This window comes from Centroberyx affinis, unplaced genomic scaffold (assembly GCF_046629955.1).
Source record: "Centroberyx affinis isolate AG114_WGS23_722 - 3 ecotype Tasmania unplaced genomic scaffold, CSIRO-AGI_Caff_v1 ptg004892l_1, whole genome shotgun sequence".
In the NCBI taxonomy this organism is placed as follows: domain Eukaryota; kingdom Metazoa; phylum Chordata; class Actinopteri; order Beryciformes; family Berycidae; genus Centroberyx; species Centroberyx affinis.
Window position 1 is genome coordinate 70767 of NW_027282397.1, and position 23237 is coordinate 94003.

At 41.2% G+C, this 23237-nt stretch overlaps 2 protein-coding genes across 2 annotated transcripts; both read right to left on the reverse strand.

Moving 5' to 3' along the window:
* Positions 1-1151: 1151 nt before the first annotated feature.
* rp1l1b (rp1 like 1b) lies at positions 1152-7715 on the reverse strand. The gene has a single exon (XM_071545367.1). The coding sequence runs from the start codon at positions 7713-7715 to the stop codon at positions 1152-1154; it is 6564 nt and encodes a 2187-aa protein (XP_071401468.1).
* A 6704-nt stretch (positions 7716-14419) lies between these two features.
* On the reverse strand, positions 14420-22958 carry LOC139666237 (retinitis pigmentosa 1-like 1 protein). The gene is made up of 4 exons (XM_071545372.1): positions 22458-22958; positions 18090-18266; positions 16875-17966; positions 14420-14482 (listed from the first exon to the last, which is right to left on the reverse strand). The coding sequence occupies exons 1-4, from the start codon at positions 22956-22958 to the stop codon at positions 14420-14422; spliced, it is 1833 nt and encodes a 610-aa protein (XP_071401473.1).
* Positions 22959-23237: the final 279 nt, after the last annotated feature.

Consider the following 23237-nt stretch of genomic DNA (forward strand, 5'->3'; position numbering starts at 1 on the left):
TTTGCTACATTACAGAATCAATGACTTCAGCTTAGTTTCTGTTTATCTGCTATACAACATAATGAAAAATTATCATACATAGTAACATGATGGAATGGTAAGGGAGCTTACACTGAGCAAACAGTGGGTTAATTTAAAATGCACCTTATTAACAAATACACCGGTGTAATATAGCTTGATAGGTAACAAAGAAGGTACTTCATTCATTCAGCAGAGTTGACTATTTGAACCCAGCATTGAAATAGTTTAAAAATAAACCAAAATATTCTTGGGGTTTAAAGCCTATTTCCAAGCCACTGTATCTGCGCAATGTTAAATTAAATATTCAAAATTTTCCAACTTTCTAAAAAAGCACCTCATTTACTAGAAAAATATGTCATTGTGTATTAATTTCAACAGTGAAACCCATAGTCTTATTCAAAGAACAATTTTGAAATCAGACAAATACATTCAAATACTCATACTCTTGTATATGTGGAAATGTTTGGAATATAACATTCCAGACACCTGAGATTTATCATTGTCCAGCAGCAAAGTATGTTGCCAAAACATGAAACATACTGTAGTAGTTTGAAGACAACTATGTGTGCGTTTCTGATACTTTTCACTCATTAGTTCAACAAATGCAGGATCTAGTAACTACTGCAAAACAATTTGCCTGTAGTTCCTTACATTTAAACCCCTTAAGTCTAAGGCTCACAGTTTCAGTGTTAGAAACATATATTCTAAATGAGCCATAGTTCATCAAAATAAAAAGTGCCTCCACAAGGTAAAACCTCCTTCAAATTCACATATTTTCAAGTTTTTAAAAATCCCCTTTAGCACATCTTTATGACCTACAGTCAGTGCATGAGTGCAATCGCAGCAATAGAAATGCTGTAACAAAGTGCTTGTGTTTGTTTAATCCTTGTTTAACAAGAACTCTGAATATCAAGTTAGAAATTAAGATACTCTTGATCAGTGTCATTCTCTTTTTGTTTACCTGACTTTGCATTTGTTGTTAAGACTTCTCTGAGGGGACTACATATCTCTCCTAAAATCCCACTTAATGACCATCACAAACCGTTTCTTTACTTTTTCACCCTATAAAATACGTCCGATTACTTTTGACAGACAGGTGGACTGAGCCTGTTTGTTAACTTCCCACTGTTCTACGCCTCTTCAGTCTCTTCATTAAGGACCTCTTCAATGGACCCAGGCTGAGATTCCATTGAGGATTTGGTTGGCTGCCTGGACAGTGTCTTTTTAGATGGCAACTCACCATCCTCATCAGACTGTTCTGTGTTTGTGGCATCGGTGTTATTGATTGTCTTCTCCTGTTCTGCGTCATTTTCAACTGTCGCCTCCTCAACTTCCTCCTGCATATCTTTCTCTGTCAGTTGATTCTCCTCAGGCTCCTTAGAGTCACAGTCAACTTCTGATGAAATCTTTTTCAAGTCAAGGCTTATGCTTTCCTCATGATTGTGAATTTCAGTCTCAGAATCTTCCACATCAGCATAAGCACCATCCTCAGATAGTGCACTCACTTTGATCAAGGTATCAAATGTGGTTACTGTTGTTTCCTCGGCTACTATGTTGTCTTCCTCTTGTATTTCTGCATCCGTAGAAACCAGATCTTGCTCTCCATCATCAGTTTCCTCTTCTGGTTCCTCTGAGTCATCTTCCGCCTCATCCTCTCCATCAGCTGATTCTCCTTGGTTTCCAGTCTGATCATCTTCATTGGCTGTCTCAGTTTCCTCCTCTTTTTCAGAGTGTGCTACATTTGTTTCTATCTGTTTGTCATTATCTTCCTCTACTGCTTCCTCTTGATTGTTTTTTCCATTTTCTTCATGTACATTGTTTTCTGATATGTCCTCCACATCCTCCTCATCATCTGCTTTCAGCTCTGATACATCATCATGGCCCTCTGTTTCATCATTAGACTCTGTCAAAGCATCTTCTTGACGCCTTCCCTTAGTCATGTCACTTTCTTCCCCTGTTTCTTTTTCCTCTAGCTGATTTCCTATGTCAAGGTCTTTCTCGGTCTCAGATCCGCTGACAGCAATCTCTGCATCAATACACTCATCCTGTGGAGTTTCAGCCTCTGCTGATTCTCCTACTGAGGTTTCAGCAGGCTGCTGTCTGTCACTTTGGACTTTAGCTGACTCCTCCTCCCCTGCAGATTCACCTTCTGAAGACCCAACTTCAATATTATCAGCAGCATCTTCCCCAGTTGCTGCAGACTCTTGTGCGCTTTCGTTTTCACTTTCACTAATCTCATTCCCTGCCATTTCAGGTTTTTCAGACTCCTCCTCTGCTGTTTCACCTTCTCGCATCTCATGTCCTGCTGTTACAGCCTCTGTAGACCCTTCCTCTATGTTATCACATGAATCTTCACCTGTTGCTCCAGACTCCCCTGCGCTTTCATTTTCAGCAGATTCCTCCCACATTGTTTCAGCTTCTGCCTCTCCTGCTATGACATCTCTGGTGGCACCACTTTCTGTAGTTTGGTTTTCAGATGTTTCTCTCTCATGAAGCTCTTCCCCCTCTGACTCATCTTCAACTGCAGCCACTTCAACATGTTCCTCCTCTCCCGAAGTCTCATTTTCAGTTGTGGCCACTTGTTGATTCTTGTCCTGTCCTGAAGTCTCATCGTCAGTTGTGGCCTCTCCAACATTCTCATCCTCTCCTATAGTCTCATCTTCCCCTGCAGTCTCATCTACATTCTCCACTTCTCCTGCAGTCTCATTTTCAGCTGTAGCTTCTTCTGCACTCTCTTCACCTGATTCATTTTCAGTTGTGACTTCTGCAGTTTCCCCTTCTCCTGCAGTCTCATTTTCATCTGTAATTACTTCACCTATCGATATGTCTGCAGGTTCATTTTCAGGTATGGCTGATTCATCACTCTCTTCCCCTGATTCATTTTCAGTCATGGCTTTGGAGTTTTCTTCTCCTGCAGCCAGAGCTTCTACAAATTCTTCATGTTCTTCAATGTTCTCTTCATGTGAGTCATTGTCAGCTTTATTGATTTCCTCTTCTCTGGTAGTTTCATTTTCTGCCATGGCTGAATCAGTAGATTCTTCCACTGATTTATTTTCAGCTATAGCCATTTCCGTTTTCTCATGCTCTTCCTCAGATTCATCTTTATCTGTGGCAGCAGCTTCTTTTTCTACAGCAATCTCATCTTCAGTTGTAGCTGCTTTGGCTGGTTCGTCTAACAATTCATCAGCTGTGGGTGTGTCATCGTTCTCCTCTACAGTTTCATCTTCAGCTGTGGCGGCATCCATACTTTCTGCAGAATCATCTCCACTTGTGGCAGCAGTTTCTTCTCCATCTTCATCTTCCCCTGCTTCCACAGTCTCCTCTTTGTCAGATTCATTTTCAGTTGTGGCAGCCTCAGTAGTCTCCTCTTCTCCTGCACTTTCATCCTCAGCTGTGGCAGCTTCAGCAGTCTCTTCACCTGATTCATCCCCAGCTGTGTCTGCTTTCTCCCTCTCTTCTCCTGATTCATCTTCATTTGTGACCACATTTGCAGTGTCTTCTTCTGATTCATTTTCTGCAGTAGCTGCTTCATTTGTCTCCTCGTCTGCAGTTGCATCTTCAGCTGTAGCTATTTGAGCACTGTCTTCACCTAATTCTTCTTCAACTGTGGCAGCAGTTTCTTCTTCTCCTGCAGTTTCCAGTTCAGCTGCAGTTTCTTCCATATACTCCTCTTTAGCTCTTAGTGTTTCAACACTATCTTCCACTGATTCGTCTTCAGCTGTACCTGTTTCAGCACTCTCTTCCATGGTGGCTGTGTTTGCAGTCTCGCCTTCTACCAGTTCATTTTCAGCTGTGGCAGCAGCCTCTTCTCCATCTTCATCATTCCCTGCTTCCACAGTCTCTTCTTTGTCAGATTCATTTTCAGCTGTGGCAGCTTCAGCAGTCTCTTCACCCGATTCATCCCCAGCTGTGTCTGCTTCCACTCTCTCTTCTCCTGATTCATCTTCAGTTGTGACCACATTCGCAGTGTCCTCTTCCAATGATTCATTTTCAGCGGTAGCTGCTGCAGTTGTCTCCTCGTCTGCAGTTGCATCTTCAGCTGTAGCTATTTGAGCACTGTCTTCTCCTGATTCTTCTTCAGCTGTGACAGCAGTTTCATCTTCTCCTGCAGTTTCCAGTTCAATTGCAGTTTTTTCCATATATTCCTCTTTAGCTGTGAGTGTTCCAACACTGTCTTCCACTGATTCATCTTCAGCTGTACCTGCTTCAGCCCTCTCTTCCATGGATTCATCTTCAACTGTGGCTGTGGCTGTGTCTTCAGTCTCATCTTCTGCCAGTTCATTTTCTGCTGTGGCAGCAGTCTCTTCTCCATCTTCATCTTCCCCTGCTTCCACAGTCTCTTCTTTGTCAGATTCATTTTCAGTTGTGGCAGCCTCAGTAGTCTCCTCTTCTCCTGCACTTTCATCCTCAGCTGAGGCAGCTTCAGCAGTCTCTTCACCTGATTCATCCCCAGCTGTGTCTGCTTTCTCCGTCACTTCTCCTGATTCATCTTCAGTTGTGACCACATTTGCAGTGTCCTCTTCTGATTCACTTTCTGCAGTAGCTGGTTCATTTGTCTCCTCGTCTGCAGTTTCATCTTCAGCTGTAGCTATTTGAGCACTCTCTTCTCCTGATTCCTCTTCAGCTGTGACAGCAGTTTCTTCTTCTCCTGCAGTTTCCAGTTCAACTGCAGTTTCTTCCATATACTCCTCTTTAGCTGTTAGTGTTCCTACGCTATCTTCGACTGATTCGTCTTCAGCTGTACCTGCTTCAGCACTCTCTTCCATGGATTCATCTTCAATTGTGGCTGTGTCTGCAGTCTCGTCTTCTGCCAGTTCATTTTCAGCTGTGGCAGCAGTCTCTTCTCCATCTTCATCTTTCCCTGCTTCCACAGTCTCCTCTTTGTCAGATTCATTTTCAGTTGTGGCAGCCACAGTAGTCTCCTCTTCTCCTGCAGTTTCATCCTCAGCTGTGTCAGCTTCAGCAGTCTCTTCACCTGATTCATCCCCAGCTGTGTCTGCTTCCACTCTCTCTTCTCCTGATTGATCGTCAGCTGTGACCACATTCGCAGTGTCCTCTTCCAATGATTCATTTTCAGAGGTAGCTGCTTCAGTTGTCTCCTCGTCTGCAGTTGCATCTTCAGCTGTAGCTATTTGAGCACTGTCTTCTCCTGATTCTTCTTCAGCTGTGACAGCAGTTTCTTCTTCTCCTGCAGTTTCTTCCATATACTCCTCTTTAGCTGTGAGTGTTCCAACACTATCTTCCACTGATTCATCTTCAGCTGTACCTGCTTCAGCACTCTCTTCCACGGATTCATCTTCAACTGTGGCTGTGGCTGCTGTCTCATCTTCTGCCAGTTCATTTTCAGCTGTGGCAGCTGGCTTTTCTCCAGCAATTTTATCTTTAGCTTTGCTTGTTTCTTCAATTATTTCTTCCTCAGCAGTTTCATCTTCAACAGTGGTTGCCTCTGCTGTTTCTTCTTCTGTGACAGTCACTTCTGTCAACACTTTTGCAATCTCTACTTCTGCTTGATCGTCAGCTGTTACATTAATTGTTCCATCTTCTGCTGATTTATCCTCAGTGGTGGCTGCCTCTTCAATTTCTTCTTCACCAGCAACTTCTTTAATTGGTCCAGCAAACTCATCTGCTGCTGTATCTTCAGGTGTTGCCTCTTTAATGTCCTCTTCTTGTGCCAATTCATCCTCAGTAATGGCTGCTTCTGCAGTTTTTTCTTCTCCTGCAGCCTTATCTTGAATTGCTTTAGCAATATTTATTTCTGCTTGATCCTCTGCAGGAGCTACCTCAGCTTTTCCCTTTTCTCTTAGAATTGTATCTTCATGTATGCCTGCTTCAGCTGTTTCTTCTGCAGCAGCTTCTACAGATTCTTCTGCTACTTCACTGACAATTGCATCTTTATCTGACACAGATTCAGCAATCTTATCCTCCAGTGTGGCTCCCATAAGCCCCTGTTCTTCATCAGTGTTATCTTCAGTTGTTTCAATGCATCTCTGTTCATCTGCTTTAGTTAGTTTTATGGTTTCTGACACATTTTCTTGATCTGCTTCTTGACACACATCAACTACCTCCTTTTCTTTTCCTGCAATTTCACGATCATTTTCAGTGTCATGGTGTACTTCATCTCCTTCCACTTCTCTCACTGCCTCATGAATAACATTTTCCACAAGCATTTCTGCAGCTTTGGCTTCAGTAACATCTTTAGCTGTATAATTGATTGTCTGTGTATTTCCAGGACCACTGTTCTTCATCACTAGAATTCTCTTTAAATCAAAATCCATCATTACAGGGGCAGCAGTCATAACTTCTGCAGGGAGTGGCGGCCTAGAGGCCATTTTTTTCTTTAAACATGTTTCACATGGACAGTATTCATCATCATTTTCACTGCGGTGGTCACTGTAAGATGTGTCTGTTGTTGTGTCATCATCATTTTTTTCTTCTTGTGCATCAATCGATTGTTTAATCATGACCTTCAGCCTCCTTCTTCTCTCCTCGGTCTGCATTGTTGATTCACGTGACATTGCTTCTTTAGGAGGTCGTGGTTGTCCAGCTCGACACTGAATTTTCCTCAATTCTCTGTCTACACTTGTTTGTATTCTTCTGCGGACCTCACGTTTCAGTTCACTTATCATGACGTCCAGCTGCTCATTATCATCCAAGTTCCAACGGACTTTGAACTCTGTCATTGCATTGATATAATGTGTCATAAACTGCTTTTCCAGTTTGGTTAGCAAATTTAAGACCCAAACAGGATCAGGATCTTGAGAAATCCTTTTGGCTAACTGTGCCCTTTGACTCCCAGAACACATGTCCTCTTGACACTCTGTTTCAACTTCCTCTGGTAGTTTTTGGCTGCAACTGTCATTTGCCGAGCTCTTGTTTGAGGATGGTGGTGTTTCTAGTAATTCTCTTGGACTATCATTACTTCTAATAGTGTCATCTGATGCTGGGTCATCTTCATTTTGTTTTTCCTTATACATTCCTCCTACTTCTCCCTCTAATGTCCCCTGAGTCTGACTAGCTGTGTTTGGGGTTGCCAAATCTGATGTTGAGGCTGGGGACATTGCAGCTTCTTCCTCTTCACCCTCATTGACTTCTTGTACCTTCTTTAACGTTTCTGCAATGGCGTGTGTTTGAGTCACACCACCATTAACACTACTCTTCCCAGAACCTGTGGAACCACTGTTGACATCCACACCAGAGGATGACCTTCGATTGAATTCATCATCCACAGAATGCTGATCATTGAGTTTTTCATTCTGGTTTAACATTTTCTCGCTCTCTGAAGGATCACAAAGCCAAAGAGATTGAAGGATATTCATTAGCTCTTGGTATCTTTCATTTTTGGCAGCTGCACTTTTAGGGTCAAAGTCTATTAATTGCAACTTAACAAGGCAATCCAGGAGACCTCTAGCTGAAGTGCTCAGTTTCCGTCCATACACCGGAGAAATTTCTGGTAAACTGTTACATCTATCAAGCTTTGGACTTAACAGTACTTTCATCACCTGTACAGATGAGTGAAATGTTTTTGTTGCATCACCTCTCTGAGTACAGATGCAGGGACTATTATCTGTATTTGGTGCATCTGTGTTTGTTTGACAATCATTATTAGGAACATCGTTCATCACAACTCCATCTGCTTCATTAGGGTCTTTTTTATTCTCTGCAACAGAGTCATCATTGGTTTCAGTCTTCTCCATTCTATTATTTTTGTGTAGTTCCTCTGTTGACTGCCCAATTTTTGGTCCATCGCAGTTTTCATTAAATTCATCCACGACATTGTACATGTCACTGTCAGCTGGTATTTTTTTCAGCCATTCATTCACAACCTCAGTGGGTGATGCATTTGGTAGGCTAGATGGGACCAGCTCAAGGACACCATCATCTCTCTTCTGTTCTGATGAACTACTGCCTTTCCTATGTCTGCATTTGCTGCTTTTGTCACTTTTGTTATCAGTGATATTCCTGTTACAGTCTGTAGCTTCCAAGGGCCCATTGCTTGTTCTCTTAGAGACATTGGATTTTGATTCTTCAATGGCTGGACTCATGTCAGACTTCGCTTTGGCGACATCTGAAGTTGACAGAGACTGTGACAAATCACTGTCCTTTGAGTCTCCAAGTAAAATCACAGGATGTATAATTTTATTTCCTTTTGGTGGAATTGGACTAGCATAAGTTTCTGACACATTTGAATTTGCAACAGAATTTGGCCTGGGGGTAACCTCTGTGGACAATTTCAACTTTGAGGGATGCAACGTAGATAACATAGCACTGGATACTCTGTCGTCATTCTTCCCTTTATTTTCAGCACCAACAGAAATATCAGAAGCTTTGGACTTTCGGGATTTCACTGACAGATTTGATTTAACAGACAAAGAACTTTTTGGTCTTCCTTTATTTTCTTCTGCTTTTATTTCAGATGTTTTTGACTTTTTTGAACGTGCTGAAACATTGGACATGATTGTTGGTGCTCTGTCTTCAGTTTCCTCTACCTTCACAGCAAGGATTTCAGATAATTTAGACCTGCTTGACATTGCAGAAATGTTTGATTTTACTGACATAAGGCTAAGTGCTCTCTCTTCTGTTTCATCAGCAGGAATATCAGAGGCTTTTGATCTGTTAGATCTTATAGACTTATTTGACTTAGCAGACATGGCACTAGAGGATCTTTCCACAGGTTCCTCTGCATTATCACCATCTTCCTCAGCTACAAATGCAGAGACATTTGATTTTTTAGAGCTTACAGATGTGGTTTCCTTATAAGGAGGGTCAGCAATTTCTTCAGTAGGAATTTCAGAAGCGTTTGATTTCTTAGATCTTGCCGAAGTATTTGATTTTGCTGATTTGGTTGACATGGCACTATGTGTTCTTTCATCAGTTTCCTCATCATGTATCATCTTTTCACTAGGTGGATTTCCAGACACCTTGGACTTCCTAGATCTTGCAGAAGCATCTGACTTGGCTGACAAAGCACTAGGTGCTCTCTCTATTTTGTCTACCTCTTCCATATTTTCCTCAGTTACTTGTTCAGAAGCTTTAGATTTCCTTGATCTCAGAGATACATTTGACTTTGCTGATTTAATTGACATAGAGCTTGGAGATCTCTCTTCAGTTTCCTCTTCATCATTTGATTTATTATGAATATCAGCACTTTCTTCAGCAGGAACTTCAGAGACTTTTGACTGACTTGATTTTCCAGAAACAGTAGACTTTAATGATTTATCATTTCCTTCATCAGGGATGTCAGCACATACTTCAGAAGCCTTTGATTTCTTAGATCTTGCTGAAGTATTTGACTTTGCTGATTTTTCTGACATGGCGCTTGGTGTTCTGTCCTCCATTTCCTCATTATTTGCAGCATTTTCATCAGATGGAACACCAGCGGCCTCTGAGGTGTTCGAGATGTTGCTTGGAGCTCTCTCCACATCTTCCTCATTAGCACCATTTTCTTCACCTGTAACATCAGAGGCTTTTGACATACTAGATTTTGCTGAAATATTTGACTGTGTTGATTTGGCTGATTTGGCAGATTTGGTGGATTTAGCAGATTTGGCGGATTTGACTGACATGGTGCTTTGTGCTCTCTCTCGAGTCTCCTCTTCATCATTTCCTTCATCTGGAATATCAACACTTTTGTCAGAAAGAAATTCAGAAACCTTTGATTTTGTGGATGTTGCAGACGCATTTGACTTTGCTGATTTGGCTGACATGGCATTTGACATGGCGCTTGGTGTTCTCTCCACCGCTTCATCATTCGCAGCGTTTTCCTCAGATGGAACACCAGAGGGCTTTGAGATCCTCGATCTTGTAGAACTATTTGACTTTGAGGATTTGACTGACATGGCGCGTGGCACTCTTTCTTCAGTCTCTTCCTCAGTGTTTTCTTCATCATGAATATCAGCACTATCATCAGCAGGAACTTCAGAAGATTTTGATTTCTTTGACATTGCTGAAGCATTTGACTGTGTTGATTTTGCTGAATTGACTGACATGTTGCTTGGCGCTCTTTCAGAGGTGTTTGACTTAATAGATCTTGCAGAAGCATTTGACTTGGCTGATTTCAGTGACAGGGCACTAGGTCCTCTCTCTTCAGTTTCCTCGTCAGCATTTTCTTCATTAGGGATGTCAGCACTTTTGTCAGAAGGACATTCAGAAGCCTTTGATTTCTTAGACCTTGCTGAAGCATTTGACTTTGCAGATTTTTCTGACATGGCGCTTGGTGTTCTTTCCACCGTTTCCTCATCATTTGCAACATTTTCATCAGATGGAACAACAGAGGCCTTTGAGGTCTTCGATCTTGCAGAAGCATTTGACTTGGCTGATTTTACTGACAGGACACTAGGTCCTCTCTCTTCAGTTTCCTCATGCTCGACAACATTTTCTTTATCTGAAACATCTGAGCATTTTGTCTTAGTTGATCTGGCAGAAACATTTGACTTGGCTGATTTAGCTGACATGCAGCTTGGAGCTCTGTCTTCAGTTTCCTCTACAGCATTTTCTTCATTAGGGATGTCAGCACTTTTGTCAGAAGGACATTCAGAAGCCTTTGATTTCTTAGACCTTGCTGAGGCAGTTGACTTTGCAGATTTTTCTGACATGGCGCTTGGTGTTCTTTCCACCGTTTCCTCATCATTTGCAACATTTTCATCAGATGGAACACCAGAGGCCTTTGAGGTCTTCGATCTTGCAGAAGCATTTGACTTGGCTGATTTTACTGACAGGACACTAGGTCCTCTCTCTTCAGTTTCCTCATGTTCAGCAACATCTTCTTTATCTGAAACATCTGAGCATTTTGTCTTACTTGATCTTGCAGAAACATTTGACTTTGACGATTTGGTTGACATGATGCTTGGTGCTCTCTCTTCAGTTTCTTCCTCAGTGTTTTCTTCATCATGCATGTCAGCGCTATCATCAGCAGGAACGTCAGATGATTTTGATTTCTTAGATATTGCTGAAGCATTTGACTGTGCTGATTTTGCTGATTTGACTGACATGTTGCTTGGCGCTTTTTCAGAGATGTTTGACTTAATAGATCTTGCAGAAGCATTTGACTTGGCTGATTTTACTGACAGGGCACTAGGTCCTCTCTCTTCAGTTTCCTCATGTTCGGCAACATCTTCATCTTCTACATCTGAGCATTTTGTCTTACTTGATCTGGCAGAAACATTTGACTTGGCTGATTTAGCTGACATGCAGCTTGGAGCTCTGTCTTCAGTTTCCTCTACAGCATTTTCTTCATCAGGGATGTCAGCACATACTTCAGAAGCCTTTGATTTCTTAGATCTTGCTGAAGCATTTGACTTTGCAGATTTTTCTGACATGGCACTTGGTGTTCTGTCCTCCATTTCCTCATTATTTGCAGCATTTTCATCAGATTGAACACCAGCGGCCTCTGAGGTCCTTGATCTTGCAGAAACATTTGACTTTGATGATTTGGCTGACATGATGCTTGGTGCTATCTCTTCAGTTTCTTCCTCAGTGTTTTCTTCATCATGCATGTCAGTGCTATCATCAGCAGGAACATCAGACGATTTTGATTTCTTAGATATTGCTGAAGCATTTGACTGTGCTGATTTTGCTGATTTGACTGACATGTTGCTTGGCGCTCTTTCAGAGATGTTTGACTTAATAGATCTTGCAGAAGCATTTGACTTGGCTGATTTCACTGACAGGGCACTAGGTCCTCTCTCTTCAGTTTCCTCATGTTCGGCTACATCTTCTTCATCTTCGACATCTGAGCATTTTGTCTTACTTGATCTGGCAGAAACATTTGACTTGGCTGATTTAGCTGACATACAGCTTGGAGCTCTCTCTTCAGTTTCCTCTTCAGCATTTTCTTCATTAGGGATGTCAGCACTTTTGTCAGAAGGACATTCAGAAGCCTTTGATTTCTTAGACCTTGCTGAAGCATTTGACTTTGCAGATTTTTCTGACATGGCGCTTGGTGTTCTTTCCACCGTTTCCTCGTCATTTGCAACATTTTCATCAGATGGAACACCAGAGGCCTTTGAGGTCTTCGATCTTGCAGAAGCATTTGACTTGGCTGATTTTACTGACAGGGCACTAGGTCCTCTCTCTTCAGTTTCCTCATGTTCAGCAACATCTTCTTCATCTGAAACATCTGAGCATTTTGTCTTAGTTGATCTGGCAGAAACATTTGACTTGGCTGATTTAGCTGACATGCAGCTTGGTGCTCTCTCTTCAGTTTCCTCTTCAGCAGTTCCTTCATCAGGGATGTCAGCACATACTTCAGAAGCCTTTGATTTCTTAGATCTTGCTGAAGCATTTGACTTTGCAGATTTTTCTGACATGGCGCTTGGTGTTCTGTCCTCCATTTCCTCATTATTTGCAGCATTTTCATCAGATTGAACACCAGAGGCCTTTGAGGTCTTCGATCTTGCAGAAGCATTTGACTTGGCTGATTTTACTGACAGGGCACTAGGTCCTCTCTCTTCAGTTTCCTCATGTTCAGCAACATCTTCTTCATCTGAAACATCTGAGCATTTTGTCTTAGTTGATCTGGCAGAAACATTTGACTTGGCTGATTTAGCTGACATGCAGCTTGGTGCTCTCTCTTCAGTTTCCTCTTCAGCATTTCCTTCATCAGGGATGTCAGCACATACTTCAGAAGCCTTTGATTTCTTAGACCTTGCTGAAGCATTTGACTTTGCAGATTTTTCTGACATGGCGCTTGGTGTTCTTTCCACCGTTTCCTCATCATTTGCAACATTTTCATCAGATGGAACACCAGAGGCCTTTGAGGTCTTCGATCTTGCAGAAGCATTTGACTTGGCTGATTTTACTGACAGGGCACTAGGTCCTCTCTCTTCAGTTTCCTCATGTTCAGCAACATCTTCCTCATCTGAAACATCTGAGCATTTTGTCTTAGTTGATCTGGCAGAAACATTTGACTTGGCTGATTTAGCTGACATGCAGCTTGGTGCTCTCTCTTCAGTTTCCTCTTCAGCATTTCCTTCATCAGGGATGTCAGCACATACTTCAGAAGCCTTTGATTTCTTAGATCTTGCTGAAGCATTTGACTTTGCAGATTTTTCTGACATGGCGCTTGGTGTTCTGTCCTCCATTTCCTCATTATTTGCAGCATTTTCATCAGATTGAACACCAGAGGCCTCTGAGGTCCTCGATCTTGCAGAAGCATTTGCCTTTGACGATTTGGCTGATATGATGCTTGGTGCTCTCTCTTCAGTTTTTTCCTCAGTGTTTTCTTCATCATGCATGTCAGCGCTATCATCAGCAGGAACTTCAGACAATTTTGATTTCTTAGATATTGCTGAAGCATTTGACTGTGCTGATTTTGCTGATTTGACTGACATGTTGCTTGGCGCTATTTCAGAGATGTTTGACTTAATAGATCTTGCAGAAACATTTGACTTGGCTGATTTAGCTGACATGCAGCTTGGAGCTCTCTCTTCAGTTTCCTGGTCAGTATTTCCTTCATCAGAGATGTCAGCACTTTTGTCAGAAGGACATTGAGAAGCCTTTGATTTCTTAGACCTTGCTGAAGCATTTGACTTTGCAGATTTTCCTGACATGGCGCTTGGTGTTCTTTCCACCGTTTCCTCATCATTTGCAGCATTTTCATCAGATGGAACAACAGAGGCCTTTGAGGTCTTCGATCTTGCAGAAGCATTTGACTTGGCTGATTTTACTGACAGGGCACTAGGTCCTCTCTCTTCAGTTTCCTCATGTTCAGCAACATCTTCTTCATCTGAAACATCTGAGCATTTTGTCTTAGTTGATCTGGCAGAAACATTTGACTTTGACGATTTGGTTGACATGATGCTTGGTGCTCTCTCTTCTGTTTCTTCCTCAGTGTTTTCTTCATCATGCATGTCAGCGCTATCATCAACAGGAACGTCAGACGATTTTGATTTCTTAGATATTGCTGAAGCATTTGACTGTGCTGATTTTGCTGATTTGACTGACATGTTGCTTGGCGCTCTTTCAGAGATGTTTGACTTAATAGATCTTGCAGAAGCATTTGACTTGGCTGATTTCACTGACAGGGCACTAGGTCCTCTCTCTTCAGTTTCCTCATGTTCGGCTACATCTTCTTCATCTTCGACATCTGAGCATTTTGTCTTACTTGATCTGGCAGAAACATTTGACTTGGCTGATTTAGCTGACATACAGCTTGGAGCTCTCTCTTCAGTTTCCTCTTCAGCATTTTCTTCATTAGGGATGTCAGCACTTTTGTCAGAAGGACATTCAGAAGCCTTTGATTTCTTAGACCTTGCTGAAGCATTTGACTTTGCAGATTTTTCTGACATGGCGCTTGGTGTTCTTTCCACCGTTTCCTCGTCATTTGCAGCATTTTCATCAGATGGAACAACAGAGGCCTTTGAGGTCTTCGATCTTGCAGAAGCATTTGACTTGGCTGATTTTACTGACAGGGCACTAGGTCCTCTCTCTTCAGTTTCCTCATGTTCAGCAACATCTTCTTCATCTGAAACATCTGAGCATTTTGTCTTAGTTGATCTGGCAGAAACATTTGACTTTGACGATTTGGTTGACATGATGCTTGGTGCTCTCTCTTCTGTTTCTTCCTCAGTGTTTTCTTCATCATGCATGTCAGCGCTATCATCAGCAGGAACTTCAGACAATTTTGATTTCTTAGATATTGCTGAAGCATTTGACTGTGCTGATTTTGCTGATTTGACTGACATGTTGCTTGGCGCTCTTTCAGAGATGTTTGACTTAATAGATCTTGCAGAAGCATTTGACTTGGCTGATTTCACTGACAGGGCACTAGGTCCTCTCTCTTCAGTTTCCTCATGTTCGGCAACATCTTCTTCATCTGAAAGGTCTGTGCATTTTTTCTTATTTGATCTGGCAGAAACATTTGACTTGGCTGATTTAGCTGACAGGGCACTAGGTCCTCTCTCTTCAGTTTCCTCCTGTTCGGCAACATCTTCTTCATCTGAAACATCTGAACATTTTGATCTGGCAGAAACATTTAACTTGGCTGATTTAGCTGACATGCAGCTTGGTGCTCTCTCTTCAGTTTCCTCTTCAGCATTTCCTTCATCAGGGATGTCAACACATACTTCAGAAGCCTTTGATTTCTTAGATCTAGCTGAAGCATTTGACCTTGCAGATTTTTCTGACATGGAGCTTTGTGTTATCTCCACTGTTTCCTCATCATTTACAGCATTTTCATCACATGGAAAACCAGAGGCCTTTGAGGTCCTCGATCTTGCAGAAGTATTTGATTTTGATGATTTGGCTGACATGGTGCTTGGTGCTCTCTCCTTAGTTTCTTCTACATCTCCTGTATTTAATTCATTTGTTACTTCAGAGACTTTTGACCTTATGGATCTTGCAGATGCATTTGACTTAGATGACATGACACTCTGTGTTCTCTCTTGCATTTCTTCTGTAGCATTTATTACAACTGATATATCAGAGGCTTTGGACTTCCTAGATGTTGTAGATATATTTGAATTGACAGACCTAGCTGACATTGCACTTGGTGTTCTTTCCCTTTCTTTTACCACATCACCATTTTCCTCAACTGGAAGATCAGAAGCTTTTGATTTCCTTGACTGTTGAGATACATTTGATTTTGCTGATATGGTACTAGGTGATCTATCCTGAGTTTGCTCCCCAGAATATTCTTCCACAGGTTTGTCTGCACTTTCATTTGCAGGACCTTCAGAGGTTTTTGATTTTCTGGATCTTGCAGATGCATTTGACTTTGCTGATTTTGCTGACATGGTGCTTGGAGCTCTTTCTGTAGTTTCCATTGCATCGACTTCCTCAGCATTTTGTTTCATTGGAATTTCAGAGGTTTTAGACTCAGTGGATCTTGCAGAAACATTAGACATGACACTAAGTGCTCTCTCTTTAGTGTCTTCCTTAGGCAGAGTCTGCTTTTGAGATGCTTTTGAATGTCTAGATCTTGCAGAGGTATTTGACTTGGATGACATGACACTTGGCACTCTCTCTTGGGCTTCTCCTACCTCTTCAGTATTTTCCTCATCCAGCACTTCAGTTTCCACTTCTTCCTCAGTATCTCCACCGGCTTCGTTTGATTTGGATGACATAGCACTATGTGCTCTCTCTTCGGGTTTGTCTTCTGAATTTTCTCCAGGCCGAGCGTCAAAGGTTGTTGACTTTTTAGATTTTTCAGAAGCATTTGACTTCACTGACATGGTGCTTCGTGCTCTCTCTCCAGTTCCACTCCCATTTTCTTTAACTGGGATGTGAACACTTTCTTCTGAAAATGCTGCAGACACTTTGGAATTTCTTGATTTTGCAGAGGCATTTGACACAGCTGACATGGCACTGGGTGCTCTTTGCTCAGTTTCTTCCTCAGCTTTTTCTTCATCTGGAAAAGACGAGACTTTTGATCCTTTTGATTTAATAGAAGTATTGGATTTTATAGACAAAGAACTTAATTCACTTTTGTCATCAACATCCTCCTCTGATTTATGTTTTTCAACTGCCATTTCTGACTTAATTGATCTTACAGAAATATAAGATTCAGCAGACATGCCACTCAATGGTGTATCATGTATTTGTTTTTCTTGGGCTGTAACCTCTAAAACATCTGATTTGGACTTTGTTGAGGCATTTGATTTAACTGACATGGCACTTTTGGATCGTTTCACTTCTACATCGCCATACCTTGCGTTCTGTATTTCTTCAGACTTATTCGATATTGCAGAGGCATTTGATTTCACAGACATGGCACTTGATGATTGTTCTCTTTTTATCTCTCCTGCCACTTCAGGTTTTGATCTTGATCTTGCATAGATAGATACATCAGATACTCCGCATTGACAAGTATTTGAATTTTTGGATTTTAATGATACTTTAGAAGTAGACAATATTACACTGGGAGGACCTTCGTAACTTTCATCTGGTCCATCTGCCATTGGAGACACAGACTTTTCTGATTTCTTTGACTTGCCAGAATGCCTTGAAGCACTAGATGCCCTACTTGGAGGGTTCGGGCATAAATGTTGCATAGATGATCCTGTACTCAAAACTGTCCTTCTGATGGTCTCTTCCTCTTCAGGTTTACTATTTTGAGAGCATGAACCTGCTCTTGAAGCACTTGGTGGGATGTCATCATCTTCCTCATCTTGGTCCTCCTTGAGGGATGCCAATACCTGAGAGGAAGCACTAAGAGCAGATCCTGTTCGCTCTTCTTCCTCTGAGACTTGAGTGATTTTGACACTGACCTGATCATTTTCACAGTTGTCCACTGTGGAGGATTGCTCCATGCACTCGCTCCTGATTGTGCAATACTCTACAGTCTCAACCTCCTCAACAGTCTGCTCAAAAGAAGTTTCTCTCTCCACAACTTGTTCAGTATGCTCTTCACTTGATCCAGACATAGTTTGCCTGCTTTCAACCGTTGTCTTTCTACAGACCATTGTGTGTGAGGATGCACTTGAGCTGGAAGATCTAATGTGACGACTAGCTCCCTGTGTCCCTGGGATAAGGTTTTTCCAGATATCATACTCCTGGCAGTGAGTACAACAGTGAGGACAGTGAGGCTCCTCCATATGTTTTTGATAACGCTTGGTGATGTAAGCCTCATCTGCCACACCAGCAGAGATGTTTTCTGATTCTGAACAGATTTCATCACTAGCCTGTTCAAGAAAGAAGTTATTGTGTCCTTGGGGGTACTCACAGGTCTTTCCTGTGGTCTTTCTTACTTCTGTAGACCAATGTAATGTTTCATCATTCAGTAGCCGGAAGCGCACTTTCATTTCCATTGACAAACTGCCATCATTATTAATACGAACCCGCTTCTCAATATCGTCATTTATCATTGCTTCACCAGTATGTGGGCAGGGATCAACATGTTCTGGAGAGTCTGTTGACTTGTCAGAAGACAATGACTGTCCGGCAGATCTGTTACTAGATTCCAATTTTGGATGGATGACATTTTTCCTTGTATTCAGCCCTTGGTTTACTAGGACAGGAAGAAAGAAAAAGACAAAACATAGATGGAATTAGTTATATTTTACTCATGGTGGATGTGCTTTCAACTCATGTTGAAAGCACATCCAAAATGTTTTTCATATGATTAGGGTATCATTTATCTTACCCTCAAATCCTTCAGTGCAGCCAGTGGAGCGTGACCTCACACTCAGCTGTGGAAGTTTGTCATCAGATGTTTTCCGAAAATTCTCCACGATGGTAGGGTGAGAAGGCTCACGCCCTACACAGACCAGCACACTGGGGCACTGCAAAAGACTCTGAACACTGTCAATCTGAAACAAAAGAGCAGAATAAGTATTTAAATTCAATAGCACAGACACATCTGTTTGCTGAATTAAGTTGATGGAAAAATAGATGAAATAGATGATAGGCTGAGGAACTTCAAACATGTTGTATTGGTAACAATGTGGATTAAATGCTGTGAAGGAATAATTCCAAGTAGTTGATGGATAAGATGATTGCAAATGAATTAGTACCTATGTTTTTTTTGTTTTTTTTACTGCCCCCATACCACAAAATGACCATAATATATCTGTGGTGATTGATAGGGCTGTTGATCAATACCAATGACTCAACAATTATTTTGCCAGGTGCTGAGATTTCTGGCTTTCAAAACTCACTGCCTCTGTTTTGGAACAAAAATGCACCCATTGGAATTTCAGGACATTCCTAACCTCCCACCTTGTTTTATTTTTAAAATGTATGGGACGCATCTTCCCTTTCTTTACTGTGACAGTGCTAGGCCACTTTGCAGGGAGAAGAAAAATTTGTCTTCTTTTGGTTATCAATCCTTGTCAGTATTTCTAGGCATGGTAGCTATGAGCAACTTTGCTACATAACTAAATGCAGAAGTACACTTAAAGTCAGGGAGTACAATGAGACATGATATGTAGTTTATAATCACCTTATCACCTTACTACTTGTAATTGTCCCCCATTATGAGAGAGGACTATGTATCGGTCTCTGTCCATGTGTCATTTGTTTGTTTATCCATTCGTCGCATACAATATCTCAGACACCGCAAAAATGCAGCTCACCACTGTGTTCTGGCATTTTCAAAATTACCCTGATTGGCCCAAGAGAGGTGCTGCAAGGGTTAGGGTTAAAGGTCAAAACGAGATTAATTATTTGTTACTGATTGGCCCTGAAGGGGCCTGCAGCATTCAGGGGGGACGTGTTGCCTTGTTTTTTCCTTAATATAACATATTTGGTTGACACTTTTATCCAAAGTGCCTTACAGTACTGTGAGTGCATATATTTTTTGAATGGATGGCCATAGCGGGAATCAAAGCCCTAACCCTGGCAGTGTTAGTGCCATGCAGAACAGCCTGGCCTTTAATCTAAAGAGTTACCTCTAAACCCATTTTCCCATGCAACCTTTTAATTACTTAATTAAACAGCAGTAAGATAGGCTATATCTTCTAAGATCAATACTCAGCAAGTCACCAAGTCTTAAACGGACTGGATGAGGAGTGCAATGGCAGTGTTTTAAATCCCTGCAGAAGAAGGCTGTGAGTCGGTTAAGCTGTTGGAAGATTAATATCCTAATCTAGGATGATCTCCAGTCACCAGAGATGACTGTGCGACCTTACAATGGCAAGCTTCCATTGTCACTTGTAAGAGCTAAGGTATTGCTCAGCACTCCTGCAAGCTTGCTGAGTAAGTAAAAGGAGTAGACTAAATGGTATAGACAAGCAAACACAGTGGTCTGGTCATTGTAATCCATTAACACACAGCATAATTACCTCATGATTTATGTGCTTAAGGACACCTCCTACTCCCAAATTTGTAATGCAATAGAAACACACAGCCCATGGTTAGTGTAACTAACATTCTTTCTTTATGCCTGTAAGCACTACAAGGTTATCAGCAATATTAGACTCTGGTTAACTTCAGACTATGGCTAACATCATGGGCTAATACAAATAGAAATCTGGTGTTCAATTTTGAATTTTCAACTGATAACATTTAAAGAAGGTCATCACTTTCTGAACACACATTAAGGCCTGTCTACAGAGCTTCCCTAAAAATATTTTCTAAGAGTTGTTCTTCGATTGGCTTCGCATTTCTCTTACACCAAAACAATATCAATAATGATACTTCCACAAGATCACGAAATCAATAAACCAATGTAGATCTGCGGAATTGCTATCTGGTATATTACATTAGAACTTTGATATAAAAATTATGCTCGGTGATGTATACATTAAAGCCTTTTTCGTGAGGGCTATAAAATGTTTTGGTAAACAGGAACAATTTCAAGTTATTTCTATCCATGTCTCTTGAATTATGCCAAGGAAACCTTGATAGAATCACTGACTGGCAGCTAAAGATAACTGCCAGCATGTGTGGTTATTGGTAGCCTACTGGTGAAATATTCACATGGCCAAAATGTGTTTAATTACCAGGCCAAAAATCATTTAAAACATGAACCCTGAAATGCACATGAGCTACAGTATATATTAACTGTATAACTATATAGAACAATATATTAACTATATATTTGTGTGTTTTGCAGTTGAAGTGTTTTAATTGCATATAATAAGAAGGAAACTCACATAAAACTGCAATAAATATATATTTTCATTTATATTGCATGTTTCATTAATTTATGCCTTTGTGGCAAAGTTGTCTTTTAAGAGGAACAAATAAATGATATTCTACTGTCCCTATGTAACTGCACTTTTACATTTTCATGACACCAACCGTTGAATATTGCTGCTTCTACTCTCTACTACTCATTAAATGATAGCTTTGAAACTCTAAGAAAACATGTAGCCTGAACAGTCTTAAAATATTGAGAGTTTTGTTGATCTTATTTTGCTTTGGAGCAGTCAGTTTTGATGACAGTGCAGTTTTCAATTTAAAATCCACTGTCGGTAAAGACAGATGAATGGCTTCATCCATGGTCACACAAAGCCCAGGTGAAGATAATTAATTGCTGCTGTGGAAGACACATTTCTGAGACACCTCTGGTATCAAACTAGGGGAGTGGATTTTCAACGTTGACCTGTTTCTCCTCTCTCAAAAATAGCTCTGATTTGACCAAGATTAATGGGTTTTTGGAGAGATATCCACAATCTAAATGTATGTGTGGGGGAATATCCCTGTTTCATTCCCATATGCAGACATTCAAAAATATTTATCCCACTTGACTTTCTGAACATTTTGTTTGTATTTTTTCAAAATGCATTTACATATTTGTGTGCCTGTATGTGTGCATTAGATTGACACAAAGTACTTAAGGCAAACTAACTGAAAACAATATAATATGAATGTATGTGATGTAAATATCTTGTCTTGTTTCATTCTGGATGAAACTGCCATACTGGCAAATTAATTAATTAATACAACAATAAAATACTATGAAAAAACATTTAATCTGATAAATAATTCAGATTTACATGCTAACAAACCAGATATCGGATGATTCTGCACATCTCCCTGATGTTTTAGGGTGCAGGGTGGACTTTGCTTCAGAATGCTCTGGCACAGTATAGAATAGTTGGTTCACTTCTAGATGGCATGGGATTTCCAAGAAAACATAAATCATCCCCTTACTATCACTGTGAAAATACAGAGGGTGCACTTTTCAGGGGGTTTCTACGATACAATGTCCCCATTGACTCTCATAGTAAAATCACACAAGAAACAGTAGCCTACACTATAAAAACACCCTCTGTATTTTTGCATTTAGGGTACAGAGGAGGAGGATTGTTTTTTTGTACAACTCAATGCCACCCTTTAATGAACCACCTACTGTAAACTGTGTTATATTATAAAGCAAAGTCCACCCTACACACCAAAATGATATTAAGAGGAATGAAACACAATGTAATACACGTTCTAACACTCTCTACATTGAACATTTACTTTTGCAAGGCTTCTTGAGTTTTTTTCTAGGGCCTTATGGCAGCTGCAAGCTCTGACATCTTTGAAATCTGGCAGTACCATATTTTCAATCTGGTCCTCATGGTTTGGCCTCATGTATAAGGCCATGATGCATGGCCTTATAGCCTGTATATCCTGAGAAGTACATGCTTCTGGCTGTGCTAATAAGATATGTCAAATCTCTGAATTAGGACCAAGTACAGTCTTAATCCTGTCACTAGAGGCCTCTCTTTCACTCTTGTTTTTCAATCACAAGCATCACTAACAGCAATGTTACACAAGCCTTTAAACCAGCATACTTTTTAGAACACTATTTCAAAGCTGAATTGTAAACAAATGCCTTGCATAATATAACAATTCAAAACCCCCAATGTTTCCAGAGTATTTTAGATACAAGTCCTCCCTCTCTCTACAGCTCATGTACAGTATTCCCAAACTTACTAAAGGTGACGGAATGTAAAAACAGAATGACTTGAAAACTTGCTGCATGTAAACTAGGCATGATGATTATTCTAAAGCTATCTCTTGCTTTGCATAAGCCTCTAATGAGTTATAGGTGGTAGTGACCTCACCTTGCGGCCCTCCAGAGTGTACACCTTCCTGATGTGGTATTGCATGAGCTCAGAAACTTCCTCCAAGAATAGCCCAAGGCTCCGTAGGGTCCTGCGGTGCAAGATGATGGTCTTCCGGAAAGAGGGGTCGCTGTTCTTTACCAGCACCACCCTTTTGTTGTATCTATGATGATGGATGTGGCGGTCCTGGCCAGAATGCTCCACGGGGGGCTCCTCAGGCCGGGTTGGCCTCCTGAGAACATATTGGTACGGGTGATGGTGGTGATATGTTTGAGCGTGATACAAAGGTGAGACCTGAGCCTCTCTTGCTTCCAGGGCCTGGGCCTGCCTACACTCAGTGCAAATATAGCATTCCTCCAGAGGTTCATGATGGGCCACCATTCCATGTCGGGATATCCTGGGTAGCCTGCTGGTGTGACGCCTGAAGTTAAGTGAAGGCTTGTGGGGGCTTTCACCGCCAATGGCATTGAAGCACTGGAAGGTGCGTCTGTGGGAGGACATTTTGGGTTTGTGCTCAAGTTGATGGTAGAAGAATCCTCTCCGCCGAGCAAAAGAAGGGAGCAGGTCAACGTGGGCTGGCAGTGATAGAGATTGTCATGTTTACCCTGAGCTGCCTAGGGGAAGGTACTGCACAGCATATCTGCATTGCTCCCACTCATCTCAAGCTGAAAGAAGAGAATTTGAAGAAGCGGTTAACAGTGCCTGATAATATACAAGTTGAAGCACAAAATGTACCACACTGTTATCCTCTTATTTTGTAATGTGACAGGCTAGACTGCA